This window comes from Lissotriton helveticus, chromosome 2_1 (assembly GCF_964261635.1).
Source record: "Lissotriton helveticus chromosome 2_1, aLisHel1.1, whole genome shotgun sequence".
Taxonomy (NCBI): Eukaryota; Metazoa; Chordata; class Amphibia; order Caudata; family Salamandridae; genus Lissotriton; species Lissotriton helveticus.
This window is the reverse complement of record NC_136059.1, coordinates 572243040-572262931: the sequence shown is the minus strand read 5'-3', so window position 1 is coordinate 572262931 and position 19892 is coordinate 572243040. Positions and strand designations below refer to the sequence as shown.

At 46.7% G+C, this 19892-nt stretch overlaps 1 protein-coding gene across 4 annotated transcripts in view; it reads right to left on the bottom strand.

Moving 5' to 3' along the window:
• The window catches only part of FAM169A (family with sequence similarity 169 member A), a 502597-nt gene that overhangs the window by 214664 nt on the left and 268041 nt on the right, over positions 1–19892 (bottom strand). For all 4 annotated transcript variants that reach the window (XM_078675250.1, XM_078675251.1, XM_078675252.1 and 1 more), the window contains exon 7: positions 2234–2362. In XM_078675250.1, the coding sequence (XP_078531376.1) occupies positions 2234–2362 (129 nt within the window). The remainder of the gene's footprint in view (positions 1–2233; positions 2363–19892) is intronic.

Here is a 19892-nt window from a genome sequence, read left to right as displayed (position 1 = left end):
ACTTCCAGCTCCTTTGCGCACCCGTCTCTTTAATATTAATTATTAATCTCCCCATAGCACCCGTGTTCTCCCTCCAACCCATTAGTGCTCTAACAGCTGCTCACCACTGTATTGGTAGGTGTCCATCTGTAAATGGTGTTTAAACCATTGCAGAATGACTGCCTGAGCATGCAACTATACTTCCATGAATTGTGGCTGTCTTAGATTTGTTTTTAATGTGTTAAGATAAATCATTCCAAGGTGGCCAACAATTAAAAAAAAAAACACTGCATATGTGCCCATATGCAGCATCCAAGTTGAAATGTTTTTTCTTTTGCTCTAATTTTCTTTATTTATTTTGTAATGCGCATGAATCATCCCTGAAGGGATATCAGCACAGCGGGATAAAAAAATGCAGGGTAAGGAGCCTAACAGATTAAAATAATTCCGTTTTTAATAGTTTTCTAAAATTGTAACGAGCGGTGCATTCTCGAAGGTATAGGGGATGTTTGTTCCTAAGATGAGGCGCCAAGAAAGAGGAAGCACTGCCACCTGAGCGTGCTTTCTTTATGCGTGGTACCATAAGAAGAGACTTATTGGCAGATCTCAAAGATCTTGTAGGACGATAGGGAATACGTTTTTCCCTCAAGTAGCTAGGTCCCTTACCATTAAGTGCTTGTGCACAAGGCAGCAGATCTTGAAGATAATCCGCTTCCGCACTGGCAACCAGTGTAGTGCATGCAATAGAGGGACAGAGGCTGACCTTGCTGGAAGGTTGTGAATTAGATGCGCCGGAGTATTCTGAACTACCTGGAGCTTCTCCAGGAAGGATTCGTTGACCGCAGCCAGAAGAGCATTTCCATAGTCCAGGCGATTGATCACCAGTGCCTGGACTAGGGTCTTACGTACTGCCACTAGGAGCATTGGAAAGACTCTTTGTAATAGCCTCATAACATGGAAACAGGAGCTAGTAGTAGAAGTCACTTGGTCTTTCATAGTAAGCTTCTGATCAAGTTTTATGCTCAAATTCTTCACACAAGATTTTGGAGTGGGTGGTGGTCCTAATTCCGGCGGCCACAACTCAGGAGACCATAATAGTTGAGCAGCACCGAAAAGCATAATTTCAGTCCTGCAACCATTTAGTTGGAGAGAGTTAGAAGACAGCCACGCTGTAATAGCTTTCATGCCATCAGTGAAATGCTCTCTCGTTTTGGACGTGTCTTGATCAAAGGCTAACAAAAGTTGGGTAACGTCCGCGTATGAAACAGGAGTAAAGCTATACCCTCTTATGATGTTTGCAAGAGGAGTGACATATATGTTGAAAAGAGTGGGGCTCAAACAGGAGCCCTTGGGTACTACTTTGTCTATATTCATGGCACATGACCGAAAAGGTCCCAAATGAATGGTCTGCGTTCGGTCAGATAGTTTCTAAACCATTGTAGCGCCCGGCCCTGGATACCTATCTCCTCAAATCTCTGTATCAGTATAGGGTGAGATATGGTATTGAAGGCCGCAGACAGTCTAACAGCACAAGCATACATGGAAGATATTTGTCTTGGCAGTTTCAGATATGGTCTGTGACAGCCAAGATAGCAGTCTCGGTGCTGTGCATAGGTCTGAAGCCCTTCTGAGATGAGTCTAGGATCTTATCAGAATCAAGATAGCACAGCAGTTGTTTATTGATGTTACTTTATGCTATTTTGCTAAGAAAAATCTTTCATTGATGGCCGTCACACATGCATGTGTGTCAGCCATCTTGAAATGATAATTCATAAAACAAAGAAAACATAATATAATTCCCAGATGGCCTCCTCACCTTCTTGAGCAGGAATGGAGGCCATCAAAGAAAAAAACAAGCAGCAACAAAGCCAATAGACATCACAGGTGAGATTTATTGGCTTTGCCAAGGCTTATTTCCATATATGTTGGAGGCACTTTTTGATTGAGAATTGACCCACAAAAATGAACAAATAATTGCCTAGGGCTTTGGTAATGAATGATTAATAATCTGACCTATCCTTCAATGTGGAATTTACCATTTGGCATACCTGCCATCAGCTGTATTCATTTTGCGTAAATTTCAAAACCATTACCAGTTCGGGTGATTACCCTACTACCAATCTGCCACTGGGTATCTTGATATCTGCTACATTTTACAGCCAACAAGCTATCACATGTCAATATGGAAGTTATCGTACTGTTCTCTGAATAGAAAAAAACAGAAAACATTTAAGAATTTCCTAGACATTCCTACCTACAGGGCTGAGTGTTTCCTTCTGTACTCTGGTGGAAATGCGTGTTCTTTGAAACCAGTGGCCAACTCCTTCTACTTCCCAGAGTAGTTCCTGGTCTCCTGGATATTTCTCTAAGTACTGCTTACAAACTGCAGAAAAAATAAATCAAACACCGGCTTTAGAATTTAACTGGTGATTAATACCCAAATCACTTTCCTTTCTGGTTATGTCCATTTGCTCAGATCTCAAAACCCTGCCACCTTCTTTTCCGCAAAAAATTAAAAACCCTCTTGTTTCCCAAATAGGACCTCCTTCCCCCCTCGGGCATCACAAGTCTTCACAGCGCGGGGATGCCTCCGGGTCACCAGGCGCTCTATAAATCGTTAAATAAATAAATAAATAAAAGAATTCCAGTTTAGTCCAGAACCTCACTAACATTCAGGTAATTATTCACAGTTTATTGGAGTTCAATAATTATATGAAACCATTAGAATTCAACTAAAATAGGCATTCGGGTAGTTGACAATTTGCAGTATATTGATTGGTAATCCCAAGTGAAAATAATACTGAAGAAGTGGCAACAAATACAAAACAAATTGCACATAGTACAGCAATAAGTAAGAGAAACGAAGAAAGAAGGCAGCACAATAAAAATTAAAAGCAAAACCGTCAATGCTCCGGTAGTATATCATATCAGATAAAATGAAATTAATAAAAAGTATAGAAGACAAGGCACTATAATGCAAGTGCAGTGGTGGCAACACAAGTACAAGGGCTAAAAGAACAGTTGATCTACTAAACAGGGCCAATGAAGGTAAAAGCATCTCAAACTGACCATACTTTTAAAACAAATATTTTTGGGTATCTCCTAGTCCCAATCTACCGATTTCCACCTACCCATATAGCCATTATCAAGCTTCCACGTGGGTCTCCATTCACTATCCTTCACTCCATCAAGTCAGCCACATGCATATTAATTCTATTACAGGACTGGAGGCTTCGGATTATGCTTTCTCTTTCTATTTATTGCCACTCACAGCAGCCAATGAAAATGTTTTGTTATGTAAATAAACTACATATCCCATGATGCATCTGAAAGACCCTATAAGAGCCACAATAACCGGAAATCATCGTCTTTCTTTGCTGCTCACACAGGAAGTTAAGTGCCAACAGTTTATTCATGATTAATTGCTTATTTAAAGGCATTTACTGTTTTGGAAAAGGTGTTCATGTATGCAGCTTCTGTACGCGTTTATCGCGCTGTTATTATATGTTAATTACTATGTTGCGCGTAACGCGCTGCTGCCTCCAACAGTTCAGTTTTGATATGCGCGTCTCGCGCTTCAGCAGTCAATCGCCTTAATGAAGTGTGTGCATCGCGCTGTGTTGCTAGCGCTCACCCGATACTCCGCGAAGCAGTGGGAGCTCACGTTTATGCGGGCGGCCGGTCGGTCTGTTTTAAGGTCCCGCTTTGCCTAATTAGTGCAGCGCTGCCGTCGGCAGTGTACAATATAATTGCCGCTGCAGGCTTCCCTAATTGCTGGTGAGTCTCTGAGAGCTCTTTTCACTCGATCTCTCCTGCGTAGCCCAATTGGGCTAGGTTTTGGTAGTATTGGGCTCCGCACTATGTTTTTCGCCCCTGGACTGCTCCGGAGCTCACTTGCTCGGAGTTCTTTTGAATGAGAGACACTATTTACGCCTGAGGGGCCAGTAAGAGATCTCAGGCCTTGGAGTGTGCACAAGATCCTTAAATCATTTGCTCTCCCTACGCCCTGTGGGCTGCAAGAACTTTTATACAGCATTTTGCTGAGGAACTAGGTACTTGTTTGGTGTGTGCTTGGGTTGGCTCCCCCTTTACTCCTCTTCTGTCTAACAGTTACATTCTACCCTGCTCTGGAGGACTGGGTCAGCTATGAGGAGGATAACTTGCAGGAAGAGGAAGTGACTACCCCTTCCTTGGAAGATAATATTGTGGAGGCTCTGGACGCTACTGTTTAAGAATCCATGAATAAGGCCGTGGAGAAGGCAGTCCCTGGGACTGTGCAGCAAGCGTTGGCTGCTGCGTTGAAGCCGATAACTAAACAACTGGAGTGTTTTGCCAAACGTCACAGCTTCGCTACCCCTACAGAACCGGATAAGGATACCACGGGCAGTAGCCTCCAGGCCAAATCTTGGCCCCATGCAGACGCTCTTTCTCCACTGCCTCCTTCTGGCAAGGCTAAGCGTCCAGACATTGATACAGACACGGACACTGATACCACAGGGACTGACACCCCTGATGAGGCTCCCCCGAAGAAGAAGACTAGGAAGACAAAACACGTGGAGCAAGACCTATCCCAAACGATGTCTACTCCGTTCACTTTTAATCCTGCCGACATAGTCCACCCTAGGTCATCGGACTGGGCTCCCGCGCCGGAAGTTGCGGCGTATCTGCATGATAACATCCAACGGAGTTATGATAAGGAGGTGGGTAATAGATTATGTTCAGAATGCCCCAGGCCAGACATTCCGGACAAGGTGGGAGAAACCCCAGATATTGACCCTAGCCTACTTACTTTTCTCAAGAAGTTCACAAAGGACCCAAAGAAAGATATTGATCGGGCCAGGCGAGGCTGTCAGGACAAACTCCTGGACGTGGCAGGCCTCTTGCTAAGATCCTGCAAATGGCCTTTCAGGCGCAGGAGTCGGCCACTGTGGAGGATCCGGATGTACTGGCAGGGTGGATTCAGCGGGCCATTTGCCTCTTAGGTAACGCCGATTGGGCTCTATCTACAGAACGACGCAAGTCGCTTCTCATGCGGATGGACTCTAACCTCATTTATTGGCGGCAGCGGAACCAGGGCCCCTAGCTGCGGGAAATCTCTTAGGAGAAAGCTTTGTCAAGGATTTTTCCAAGTACGTTGGCACATTCACAACGATAGATAAGGCCCAGTCTGGCATTAAGCGAGTGTTTCGAGCTGGCCTTTTTCGACAGGCCGGGTGAGGCCGAGGACGCTCGCCAGGCCACAACTTTTCACAAGGTCCTCAACAAGGATATTACGGGAAAGGCCATGGAGAATTGGATTCCAATCACGGAGGAACCTTCTACCCTACCAGACAACACATCAACCAAAGGCGTTTCCACAGAGGTGGCCATTGAGGGGGCTTCCAAGCCCCAGACTCTGCAGGTAAGTGCTCCAGACAACTTTCTGATACCATTGGGGGTTGCACTCAGTTTTTCTATCACAATTGGTTTCAAATATCTCAGGTTGCATGGATTTTGCAGACAATTCAGGGGTTCCATTTAGATTTCTACCAGACCCCCTATCAGGTCAAACGACCCAGACAGCTTTCTTACTCCCAACTAGAATGCAATTTTATCGATTCCAAACTAGGCAAATTGCTGCAGAAACACGGCAATAGTGCGCTGCAAGGAGGGCCCTCGCGGTATTTGCAACAATATTTTCTTAGTGCAGAAGAAGGGCAGAGGTCACCAGTTAGTTTTGAATTTGAAGGAGTTCAATCAGTTCATGACTTACAAACACTTCAAGATGGAGGGCATCCATATTTTGGTGGATCTTCTCAAAGGAGGAGACTGGATGGTACAGTTGGACCTGAAGTACGCCTATCTGTCAATACATATTTTTCCTCCTCACCGCCGTTTCCTCCAATTTCAATGGTGGAACCAGTGGTTCGAGTACTTGATCCTTCCTTTCGGACTCTCCTCAGCACCATGGTGCTTCACCAAGGTGATGAAGCCGGTGATAGCTCACCTACGAGAGCGCGGTATTAGCATGATAGTTTATCTAGACGACATACTCATCGTGGCATAGTCTTCAGCACTAGCTGCTCATCATTTACAATTGACCACGTGGGTCTTCTGGCATCCTCCATACAAGCAATCTTCCCAGGTCCTCTTCATTATCAGGCCCTTCAGAGGTTAAAGATACGACACCTTCAGAAAGGTCTTTCTTACACGGACATTGTCCCTCTCTCTCAGGAAGTGCGGGAAGAGATACAGTGGTGGCTAAGCCACGTGAAAGCATGGAACGGCAGAGCCATTTTCGGGTCTCAGCTAGAGGTGGTTATAGGTTCATATGCCAGCCGATGGCGCTGGGGTGCGTGTTGTGGAGATATCTCCACAGGCGTGCTGTGGTCCCTGCACGAACTCGATCTTCACATCAACTGCCTGGAACTTTTAGCGGGATCGTTTGCGATCCGGACACTGTCACCCAAACGCCTCTCATGTTGCATCCTGCTTCAGATGGACAACATCTCGGCGGTGAGGTACATCAACAAATTGGGAGGCATGAGGTCCTCTCTGCTCGCAGAAATAGTGAAGGACTTTTGGCATTACTGCCTGAGTCATCAGATATCGGTGATAGTCGAATATATCCCGGGGCAGTCGAACATAGGAGCGGACTGGAACTTCCGACACCTCAAGGATTACAGCGATTGGCAACTCCATCCCCAGATAGTCAGATGGTTGCAAGCGATCAGGGGCATTTGCGAGATTGACCTATTTGCGTCCAGACTGAATTGTCAGTTGGAGAAGTTCTTCAGCTGGAAACCTGATCTGTTAGCTCTGGCGACGGATGCGTTTTCTCAGGACTGGTCCAAGGGCCTGAATTATGCCTTTCCCCCATTCATATTGATTCCCAGGGTGACTACCCAGGTGTCTCGCCACCTGGCGGAAGTGATCTTAGTAACCCCCATGTGGAAGTCGCAACCTTGGTTCCCAATTTTTTGGGAGATAAACAGCGACTTCCCCAGGATGATTCCATCATCCTCGACAACGCTCCAGGGCCCTCATGGAGAAATACACCCAATGATGCTATCGGGACATTTGTCTCTGATGGCCTGGAAACTTTCAGGCAAAGATGGGAACTGCCGGGCCTTTCGGGCACAGCTGCGTCTTTCATCAACCAAGCCTGGGCTCCCTCCACCAGGAAACAGTATTCTCTGGCCTGGAAAGGCTGGGTTCATTGCTGCATGGAGCAACACGTGGATTCCGTGGTGGCCGATTTACCCCATGTTGTAAATTTTCTGTCAGAAAAGGCCTCGGTAGGTCTGGCTTACCGTTCGGTTAACAATTTTCGCTTGGCCATCTCAGCTGGTCATTCTCAGATAGATGGCAAGCCGGTAGGTATGCATCCCATAATTTGTAAGTTACTAAAAGGTATTCTGGTTGCGAATCCACCTAAACCAAAGTATTCCTCTCTGTGGGATGTATCTCTGGTTCTTTTCTTATTGGACAAATGGCCACAGAATGATATCTTGACACGGAAACCACTATTGTGTAAGTTAGCGATGATTCTATGCCTATTTGCCTGTCGGCGGTCTTCCGATGTGAAAGCTCTGGACCTTACAGGTAGAGTATTTACTCCGGAAGGAGTTTCATTCAATAACTCAGAACTAACACTTTGTCGAGAAGTGTTGCATATCATGCTTTTCCTGGTAATGCAAAACTATGTGTAGTTAAATGTCTAAAAGCTTATGAACAATGTACAAGATCTATATGGCCTGATGGTGTGGTTCAATTGTTAACTGCTCTGCAAAAACCTTATAAACCGGTCTCTGCGACTACTATAGCCAGATGGTTAAAATATGTCAAGAAAGAGGTGGGTATTGATACCCAGGTGTATGGAGCACATTCTGTGCGTGGAATAGGGCTTCCAAAACCTTTATGTTGGATTCTACTGTTCAGGATATAATGCGGTCTCCTAACTGGTCTTCTGAATCAACTTTTAAACAGTTTTACTATAAACCGGTGGGTGATATAGCCTCAGTTGTATTTGATAAGCGTTAAACTAGCATACTCCGAAGCCTCCGGTCCTGTAATAGAATAAAAAATTAGCTAGCATTCGCCTCAAGAATTTTCTATTAAGGACACAGAGGCGAGGATTATCCCACCCGGTTATATTACAAAGAATTTTAATGTAATGTTTACCCATCGTATGTATTTATATTCTGTCTAAGCGGGTTTTTCCTATGTTTCATTCCTTTCAGGTTCTGAGAAGAAGATGGAATAAGAGTACTTCTGGTTCAGTTATGTTATGTTATAGGGGTATTTGTAAAGCACATGGCTACTCCGAAGAGTGTCCCGGCGCTATCTAGTTGGTTCGGTTCTCCCACATTGGAGGATGTTATTTGGACTTAAGTTACTTTTACTGTTTGAGCAAAGAAAGAGGATGATTTCCGGTTATTGTGGCTCTTATCGGGTCTTTCAGGATGTGATGTGTAAGATATGCATCATGGGAAATGTAGTTTATTTACATAACAAAACATTTTCATTGCTGCTGTGAGTGGCAATAAATAGAAAGAGAAAGCATAATCCTCGCCTCCGTGTCCTTAATAGAATTGAAAATTCTTGGCGCGAATGCTAGCCTAATTTTTTATTCACTAAAATACGGGAGAGTGTGGGCGGTGTTAGGAGATTGATGTCTCACATACCTTGTCCCAAATTTAGTACCCAGACTCCTATTTGGTAATTAGAGCATACGAGAAAGAGCAAGTAGTTGAAACCAGACAAGGTAAACAGGGCAATGGCAGCCCGCCAGGTTCAAAGCATATTTATATAACACTGTGATCCTGGGGCATCCTGTTTACTTTTTTTCTGCAACTTCCTTCATTACCCCTGAGAAAGGAGCAGCCAGGCCTGTGCCAGGAGTATCATACATTAAGTTTCAAGTAGTAGGAGCTACTTTCGTTTACCTCATATTGATATTCATGTAAAGTTTATCATATAGAGGCATGTATTTTAGAAGCTTGCCAGCCAGATGCCCCACTTGCTAGGAAAGGATGCCCAGGTGATTCAGCCGCTGTGGGGACTTGCTGTCCCAGTCTTCCGTAATCTGCTGTGACCTCCAGGAGAAGGGGCCATCAACGCCGTATTGCGCTTCAAGATGCAGGACTGCTCCCGCGATGAGGGACACCTAGGAGAATCGCCTAGGAGAATCGGCCGCTGTGGGGAATTTGCTGTCGCAGCCTGCCGTAACCTGCTGTGACCTCCAGGAGAAGTGGCCACCAACGTCGCATCGTGCTTCAAGAGCGCAGGACTGCTCCTACGAAGCACCCGGGCAAAGCCCAGGACAAGGGAGGGCCCATCAGCGGCAGGAGGAACCAAGGTGGGGCCACTGCCCTTAATTCTGCTATTCAAAGGTACTGAATTTTATGTTGCTACTCCCAGTCTATTGAGCTGTAGACTCCATGAGATATTACAGTTTGACTTGCTTATCAAGCTCTTTTTAGCATTACTCTCTTGAGCACTAATGGGGAAACGGAAGGCTGTTGCTGCAAAAACCACACCAGGTTCCACCCTAGATGGCTTTCTGCAATGTGCTGTGGGGGTCATCAGTAAGGAAATTGACCTGGCGGAACGGCGTCTGTCTTTGACATCTCAGCCTGAGCCATTTTTTGAGCCTTCACAAGCTTTCCCCAAGCCCTATGTGTCTGCTAGTATGTCTTCCCCCTGCGCAGATCCCCCCCTGCAAGCCTTGGGACCTGATCAACCGGCTGTTTCCATCGGTACTAAAACCTTGAACATCGTTACTACTGTGGAGTGTGATGATAATACAGGACGAGGCCAGCCATCTGTGTGCCCGACTATATATATATATATTTTTTTTTTTGTTGTTGAACATATACGGAAAGCAGTGAGACAGTTTTCCCCTCCCATCTACCAGTGAGAGCAGCATAGCGCCCCCTGTCGTCAAGGATTTTATCGTCTACCTCCAGGGGGAGGGAACCCTGACTAGGATACCCACCCCCCTAGAACCAGTAGTGAATCCAGAGTGTGCCACAAGACGATAACCTCGCCGATTCATGGCATGTATTTCCGATCAAATGTGTCTCCTGCAGTAACACTACATCAGGGGAGAGGTGTCGTAGTAGCTGCAACACCACACCACGTTTTATCCTATCCCCAACCCGTTAACATTCCAGCACAATAACTTCAACCCCCTACCCCCCATCCCAGGAAATAAGTGCAGAATCCACCCCACAGCGAGCACAACACCCAGGTCCAAAGGTTAAACAATGCGTTGCCTTGAAACAAAATGAAACACACCCAAACCCCCCTCCCACCCCCCAAAAAAATACCCAAAACACCCCCCCCACCCTGCACCCCTGCGTTAGACTCAAAAGCCACCCCAACTTGCAGTGTGCCTGTCGCCCTAACATTAAACTAGCCTACAAAAAGAAACCCGGAGGAGGAAAGAGTCTCACCCCCCTGCCACCTCTGGGTATCCCACCGCAAGTAGTGCAAGTGTAAAAGTCATCGAACCACAGCTGCCAGTTGTGCACAATGTCCGGAAATCAGAAACCACTGCTCATTCCTGCTCCAGCGGGCCGCCTCCAGCTCCTTCGGAATGTTCTGAGCGATCACGCTGCATAGGCAATGCATCGAGCCAGTCACTCACTCTCTCAGGGCGGTCAAAGAAAAATGTCCCTGTAGTGTTTTCAAACTTCGTAGGGCCACCCTCCCACGATGCCTGCAGGATAGCGTCTCTATCTCTAAAGTTAGAAATTCTGGCGATGATAGGACACGGAGGGGCGCCCAGCTTTGGCTTCCCGCCCGGCACTCTATGCGCCCGTTCCACCGCAAAGAAGTTGCTCAGGCCTTTGGGGGCAAGATGATTTAGGATGAGGTCTTCAACAAGGACATCCACGGCTGGTTCTTCCGATTTTTCAGGGACCCCAATAATACGTACGTTGTTGCGTCTGGACCGACTTTGAAAATCCTCCAGCCGACGAGAAAAGAGATCATTGGAGGATCGTAGATTGCGAACCTCCGTCTGTAAATCGGACACATCAGTCGTAAGGCTGGAGGTCTTCAAATCTAAGGATTTGACTTTTTCGTTAGTCTTCGATAAGTCCGCCCTGATCAAGTTGACATCGATTGCCACAGTGTCAAGCTTTAGGGCCAGAGCCTCATATTGTTGGCCGATAGAGGTCTTCATACTAGCAATGGCGCCAATGACATCATGCAGGGTCAAATCATCGGCAGCTGCTGAGTCGTCTCTCGCCTCTCCCAGGGACCTACTCGTACCACCGGGGGACCCCTTGAGATGAGTGTAGCGATCCATGATATTTGATTGAACAGCGCCCCCCCGTTGAACGGTCTTCGTCTTCCGTTTCTCGCTGTCGGGTTTGTCCGCCATATTGGATGTTGCGCCCTTGAGGGGCCGTCGAGAAAAATAAGTAAAAATTATGTTACACGACCAGAGACACTCGGTGGCAATCATACAGTGGAGTTGCGGGGTCAAACTGCATCCCGGACTGCCAGAGCGGTCTTGAGACAGGAGAAGGCCGAGGAGCCAAAAACGAAACCGAAAGTTAACTCCGGGGTTATGAGCAGGGCCCCGTAGGCCGTTGTTGTTCAACTACTACCTGGGCACCACATTGACTCGAGCCCCGGGCAGTGCCATGGAGCAGGCCACAAAAATTCAAAGTGCCGTAGTTGCGGTTCCCGGAGTCCAAATCGATTTCTGAAAGCAGCTATTATATCAGCTGGGTTACGCCTTCAACAACCCGTCGTCATTATCAGGATAAAGTTCAGGATAGATGCGGGAGGTGGCGAGGGTCTCGGGAGCCCTGTGCTCACGCGGCCATCTCGGTTGCGCGCGAAGCTCCTCCTCCGTGCCCGACTATATTGACTAATTCTGAGGCGGCCAACAGCAGAGGGGGTGAGAGGAAGAGATTGGACAGGATTGCTAAATCAAAAAGACTATATCCAGAACCACCTACTATGTCACCTTCCCCAGCTCCAGCTCCAAACTGTGAAATCAGCCCTTGATTAATGAACTGTATGCAGGATTCTTTGTCTGTCCTAGCTGGGGAAATGTGTGAAAGTGTAATATCTTCTCTTACTGCATCTCTGAGCCCTATTATAGACAGATAAATCTTGTGAGTAGAGTTCCTTGGGTGGGCAATATCCCAACCCCAGATGACACTGATTGCAGTGTTATTTCCTTTAGAGATAGAAGAGTGGCTAATGATATCTAGTCCAAGTTAAGCTTTGCCGGATTTGCGCCAACTGCTATCAAGGCCCTCCTGCTTAGCTATTTTTATAAATCTCAGGGTCGTCTGCCCACTCCCTGCCATCTGGGCCTATTTTCCAATCTTCAACAGGTTTACTCCTGTTTCACAACTGGATCAACAGGACTAGGGGCTAGATGTAGGTAGGCTGTTACCGGTCGGTAACGGCCGAATTCGGCCGTTACCGACCGGTAATAGACTTTTCCTATGTAGGAGGCTTTTTTTTACTGAATCATCGTTTACCGATTTGGTATTTACCGAATCGGTAAATGAGATGTAGGAAGCACTGTATACAGTGTTTCTGGGCTTCAAGGATTCGTTATTTACCACCAACTATTAGTTGGTGGTAAATAACGAATTTCTATGTAAATCCAAATATGTGCATTTACACCTGTGCCATGTGACAGCATGTATGTGTGCCACACGTGCACACAAGCACTAATCAGGGGTGCAGCAGGGTGTCAAAGTGACACCCTGCCACACTTGACTTTTTCCCAATTTTACCGAATCGGTATTTACCGATTTAGTAATTGACATTCATTCCTATGGGCCTCCAGGCCCATAGGAATGAATGGCAAATACCGAATCGGTAATTACCGATTCGGTAAATACCAAATCTTACCGATTCGGTATTTTTTACCGAATTATTATCAACATTGCAATTACAGATTCGAAAATACAGAATCGGTAAAATTCGGTATTTTCGAATCGGTAATTTACAATTACCTACATCTAGCCCTGACTCCCTGGTGTAGTTACGCCCTTGGGTCTAAGGGCCAGATGTAGGTGGCCCAATACCGGTCGGTAACGGCCGAAATTACCGAATTTTGGCCGTTACTGACCGGTATTGGGCATTTGGGATGTAGGTGGCCTAAATTGCTAATTCGGTAATTTACCGATTCGGTATTTTAAGGAATCGGTAAATTACCGATTCCTTAAAATACCGAATCGGTAAATTACCGAATTTGCAATGTAGGGAGCACTCAAATGAGTGCTTTTCCCATTTTAGGATTCGTTATTTACCACCAACTATAAGTTGGTGGTAAATAAGGAATACCTTTGAAAATGCAAATCTGTGCATTTTCAACTGTGCCATGTGGCAGACATACATGCCCTTTGGGCATGTATGTGTCTGTCACATCTGCACACAAGCACGATTCAGGGGTGCAACAGGGTGTCAAAGTAACACCCTGGCACCCTTGAATGTTTCCCCCATTTTAATTGCCATTCATTCCTATGGGCCTCCAGGCCCATAGGAATGAATGGCAATTACCGAATCGGTAAATACCGATTCTGTAAATACCGAATCTTACCGATTCGGTAATTTTTAACGGAAATTTATCTACATCCCATTTACCTATTCTTAAATACCGAATCAGTAAAATTCGGTATTTAAGAATAGGTAAGTTGGGATTACCTACATCTGGCCCTAAGTGAGGTACTGGTAGAGTGTGAGCAACCAGGGTTCAACACTGAATCTACGCCCTTAGTGCCCTCTAGCTGCAGGCCTATTTCTATCGAGGACACTGAAACCCAAATAAAGCAATCATAATAAATAACCTCATGGAACATTGCTGGAGCTAGCAAATGGACAGGCATGACTGGCTTAGGTTCACTGAACGCCATGCTGTTATCTGTCTCCAAGAGACTTGTCTCACTGATCCTATTTATGTGGATGGTTATGCTACTTACCATACCCCAGCGGTGGATGGCATCATGGGCAGGGCTAAGGGTGGTCACACCACTATTATTTCTCTTACATTTTCGACACAGGTGACACAGTCAAACTGTGACTCAATATACTTAACAAATGGAACTTCATAACAACGTCCCTGGTGGGGAAGTTTGCAGCCCAACAGTTTAGGAAACCAAATAATCTATTACGATCTTCGAACATATGGTTCACTTCTAAGCTATTTAAGTTAACAAAATCTCTTAATAGAGCTGTTCGGGGGGGGTCTATGCTCACAAATCCCATCAATCCTACTATGTTTATAAAGAAAACACCAAGGAACTTAGAAACATTTATAAACAAGTAGTTTGGAAGGCTATATCTAATTCTCAAACAGGGCTTTGGAACAGCTTATTATCAGCCTCCTAACAAAGCAATGCAAAAAGATTTTGGGCAGTATATAACAAGCTTGAAAGGGAAGGTAGCAGGGCGTTTTGTGTAAATATATCAGAAACTGGTTGGGTAACTTTTATTACGAATCTGTATGGCACTGCGAATCAAGCGGTAAATCAACCAGATATGTGATTTGTTTAAGGGAAAAATAGTATATTCATTATTTATATGGAGAGTGGCATATGCCAGGGGATGAATACCGCAGTGAAGTACAAGTAACTTACCTTCGGTAACGATGTATCTGCTAGAGACGATTCTAGCTGCAGATTCCTTAACGTAGAATTATCCCCAGGTGTAAGACTGGATCTGGAAAATTTTCTTTGCCACAGCATCTCTGCGTGCCGGGGGGCGGTACCACGTGACTCCGCCCTGATGTTGTCCGCGGGCGTTATGTCAGCAAGGTCACATAACCCCCACCCCGGCGCGCCAACATAAGTTTTCTTCAGAGAACTTTTCCACGCCACAACGCGGAGCCGTCAAAAACAAAAACTGTGAGAATATGGGAACAGTGTGCGGAAAAATCAGATAAACAGAAAGGGAAGAAACGTATGATGAGGAACAGCACCATTCGGGAGAGTGCCAGGTACTGTGGCACGGAAAGTCATAGAAGGGAAGAGCAGAGCACGGCTACTGCGGAGCAACCCTGCAAGCAAATACAACATCCTCCCTGGGGGCAGTAAAGCATGTGAAAAACATCACAGCAGATGAAAGAAGCCTGCAACCCCAGTCTATAAACAGTGAGGGGCAACAAGGCCAGAACAGAAGAGTAACGACAATTTACCCCAACACAACACTAGCAAGGAGAGGTGCATCCCCTGTAAAGAGCTACGGGTTGAGGTACAGTCAGGAGACCCTAACTCAGAGGACTGCAGAGGAGTCCGAAAATTAAAGCAATGAAAAAGGGAGGACAGCATGAGTAGGCCCCACACTGGAAGACCAGGGTGCAGGGATGCAAAAGTACCCATGAACCCACCAACCAATCACCAGAAAGGAAGGAGCGGATCAAACAAACAGAACGAGCATCCCACTGGGGAGGAAGTGAAAGAGGGCACTCGCAGAAGACAAAACCACCAGGAGGCAGGCGAGTGCAGAAGACCAAGCTGGACGTCCTCGCACAATGGGGAGGAAGGGCGGGTGAAGGAATCTGCAGCTAGAATCATCTCTACCAGATACATCATTACCAAAGGTAAGTAACTTGTACATCTGATAGAGACTACTAGCCGCAGATTCCCTAACGTAGAATAGATACCCTAGCCATACCCAGAAGAGAGGAGGGCCTGCGAGAGAGCCTCCCAGTAGGAAGAAACACAGGGCCCCAGCAGGGGATGTGTAATGGGGACAAGAAGGGCGGCCCAGCCCCCACCAAGCAGAAGGAAGCAAGAACGAGGCAAAGGGAGGCCAGGATACCCCAAGCCAATCCAAGGTACCAGGGACATCCACCAGAAAGCCCCGGAGGGACAGACAACGCCAGAGTACCGAGGAAGACAAGAATCACCCCAAACTCCAAGGAGAAGAGGTAGAAATGGAGGCAGATCCCTCTACAGGAGAACACACACAGTGAAGGGGACAGCTGAACCGGCATCAGCTTTGAGTCAGCGGACAAGGCAGGAACAACTACACCGCCAAGAAGGGCCGGTGTGACAAGAAAGACATAGTCTCGAAAAGCTCCAGCAGGACAAGAGGCAGGAGCACAAGGGCGCATGCCAAGGCCCCCGGCTGTGGACCAGAAAGAGCAGGCGTGTGCAGCCGGCAGCTAGCAAGTACCATGAAGCGGAGCAAGCCGACCGCAAGATGAAGGCAAAGGCCAGGAAAATCCAGAACAACCCCTAACGGGAGGCCGCTCCGACCCATGAAAAGAAGTGGGACCAGCCAGAAGAGAAGAGGAGAAATACGTAGGACAGACTTAAGCCGTCAACCAGAAAACAGGGAAATACCAAGAAATCCTATCCCCCTGGAACACCAGACAGAGGACCAGGCGGAAATGCCGGACAAAAATGGGCGGAAACACCACAGCACAACGCCGTAGGCGGCATGCCAAAGCTGGTCCAGCGATGCAGCGGATACTGAAAATGACAGAACCAGGAGCAGCGCAAGCTACGCCCAGACAAAGATCAAAGAGACCGCACCAGCGGTATACAGCGACGCTAGGAAAGGTGAGGAACCCGCAAAAGGGAGTCCACACCCTCCCACTGTAGGATAGAGCTGTACAATAGCTACAAGTACCCTACTTAGGGTATGACACCTCCCAAAGAAAACATGGAAACCACTCTTAGGGAAAAAATCCTGCTTCAGAGGACAAGAACATAAAGGACCTGCGGTTAGAACACAGACGGCTTATCAATCAGCCCAAAAATACACAAAATGCCAGAGGGGCTGTACCAGCAGCCAACAGTAAAGATGGGCCAACCTAAGGACCCCAAAGGCACGTCAAACCACACAGAACACACAGAGAGCCAATCAAAACACTAGACTCCAGAAAAAAGGTCAGATAACACCCCCATCAAGCCCCGAAGGATCAACATGCCAAGCTTACAGAGGGGGAGGAGGACTGAGCCCCGCAAGGAGACGATGAATGGCAGAGTCCGCGTGGGTGTTAAACAAAAGAACCCCATCAAAAGGCAGGTCAACCAGACGCTCCCTAATATTCTCAGGAAAAACACCATCCCGCAACCAAGCATGGCGACGGAGAGTCACAGAGCTGGCCATAGCACGGCCGAGAGCATCAGCAACATTCAAGGACGCATGGAGAATAAACGCGGCCAACTCCCGACCATCCAACACATGGTGCCGTAAATCATTGCGGGCACCTTCGTGGGAGAAGCGAGACAGAAGGTACTCCACAGAATCCCACAGGCTGGAGGTATCCCATGCCAACACACAAAGTGTGTTGAGCGCTCGCGAATCAGCACTGGAGGAGGCAAAGATGTTACATCCCCATGAATCCAACCCCGCGACGGGGGGGGGAACAACACTGAAGGCAATGAAGGAAAAACAGTCTGCATAAGAGGGCCCTGGGTAGAAGGGTGGAAAGAAAGGCAGACTGGATCATGCGGAGCAGGACGGTGGCGGTATAGAAGCAGCTGAGGCACCGGGTCACCTGTGGCAGGATGCCCCCAGGCCCCTAGAAGAGAATTGTGGAGCGAAGCTTCGATTGGAAGAAGCAGATCCCGTCCACCAGAGCCCTGGTGAAGAACTTCCAACAGATGATCCCTAGGGAATGGGGTGATGGGGTCACACACTCGCAAAATGCCAGCGCCCGTGGAAATAGCCCGAACAAAGGCTACACTCGTCTCCGTAGGGCGTCGCATGGGAGAAAGCAATTCCTCCGTGGGTGAAGATTGTAAACTAAGCCGTCTGTCCCCAAGTCCAGCTGGAGGAATAAACGGCCAGCCCCTGAATAGTGGACGATCCACGGAAGAGTGGGGGCCTGAGGGGCCTCCTGGGAAGGCAGATAAGCCGGTGGAGTAACCAACCGCAAGCTGCGGAAGAGAGGGTCAGAGGGCTGAGGCCGCGGGGACGGCAAGGAGCCCTCCCTGGAAGATGCCGGTGAAAAGTCAACGACATAGCGTCCCTACTCCGGCGAAGAAGAGACCAGGAGATGACAAACCTCCAGAGAGGAAGGAACCTCTGGAGACGAGTCAAGGACCCGACGCTGGCACGGAGCCGTGAAGTCTGCCACAGGCACCGGTGTAAGTCGATCGGTGCCGGAGCGGCCATCAGGGCGGCAAGTCGACCTCCACTCCACCACCACATGCTCCCTAGGAGAATGGGCCGGGGTTGGAGCCGGTTCGGCTAAGGAACGGCGCTGGCTCGACCTTACACGAGGCAGCCGCCTGCGTAGAGAACCGAGGGGGACTCGGTAAAGACCCCCAGGCCCCGGTTTCCACCCCCCCATCCCCTGCCCCCCCCCCCAGGCGCGCAGAGATGGTGTGGCAAATAAAACTTTCTGGATCTAGTCTTACGCATGGAGATAATTCTACGTTAAGGGATCTGCGGCTAGTAGTCTCTATCAGATACTTAGTGATTCCAATTTTGATTTGAGCATTAATTTAGAATGTATAAGTTGTAATCAAATTCTAACGCTGCTACATGGGCTTCGCACAAATGGGCTGCCTAATGCCTTGTTCTGTGCCAATGCTTGCATGTGGGATGGAATTTTACATAAATTGTTCAATGAAGTATTGACATTGGAAATTGTGCCAGCATCATGGCAAGGTAGCATATTGCAGCCTATTTATAAAAGTGGTCCGGTTGACAATCCCGCTAAGTACCGTTTAATTTCGTTAACTGATGTTGATGCTTAGGTTTTTGCCTCTAGTCTGTTGAAAGAATTGGAAAAAGGGGCTACGCAGGAAAGCATCATTCCGCTTATCCAAACTAGTTTTCGGAAGGGCCAAACTACCATCCTGTTGGCACTTACTTGTGGAGCAGGCTGTCTTAAAAAAAAAACACAATTTATATATTGCTTTTATTGATCTAAAGGCAGCCTTTGACTCAGTGCCTCGAAATCCCAAGGAAACTGTTAAAGGCTATCATCCTTTTGTATACAGATGCCTGGGTTCAAGTCAGGCTAGGTAATGGTAGTTCTTTATCAAGGAAAATCAGAACATATAATGGCCTAAAGCAAGGTTGTGTTCTTGCCCCTTGCCTTTTTAACGTATTTTTATCAGATATTATTCAGCATCTGGACTCTGTTAATGCCCATGTCTCAAGGTTAGGAGTAGTGCAAATCAGCTACCTCCAATATGCTGATGATACTATCCTTCTGAGCCACACTTCTATTGGCCTACAAAGACTCATAATTGCTTTTGATGACTACATACAAATAAATGGCCTTGAACTGAATGTTAAAAAAACTAAAATCATGAAAATTGGACCTTCAAAACAGAAGTTTAATACATGGAGGGCCAGAGCAGGGCCAATTGATTTTTAGATGTTTAGAGGTGGGGTTTGATAACAGAGTCTATTTTAAATACCATTTTAAAGAACTAACGGCAAAAACTGTGATTTTAATTCATGCTTTTAAATGTTTGAAAAAATCGTTGAATTGTAAATCATATGATCACATCGTTAAAGTCATGAAAGCCAAATTAGAGTCAACCCTTTTATATGGCTCACCCATTACCCAAGGGAAAGATGCGAAGCTCCTAGATTTACTGGTAGTTAAGGCCATCAAATCAACGTTTGGAATCCCCAGATCAGTAGGCCAAGCAGGAATAAGATTAGAGTTTGGTCTCCAAAGTCAGTCTTTGGTGTCAGGAGCTCTTTTGAAATGTATGGACTCTATGTTTTCTTCTGCTCCAGGGAACAATTGCTGGCTAAAAATAAATAAGTCTGCTTATGCTATTAAATGGAGATCACATATTTTAACCTGCCTAAGGGATATTGGTCTGCAAATAGCGCTCCAAGAATTGCAAATGCCCAATTATAAGTTAATCTAAAAAATAAAAAAAACAGATAAAAGCTGAATCCCTTAAGTTGGATAAAAACGCATTAGCTTAGCAGGGAAAAATTATGCATGGTATGGGATTAACGCA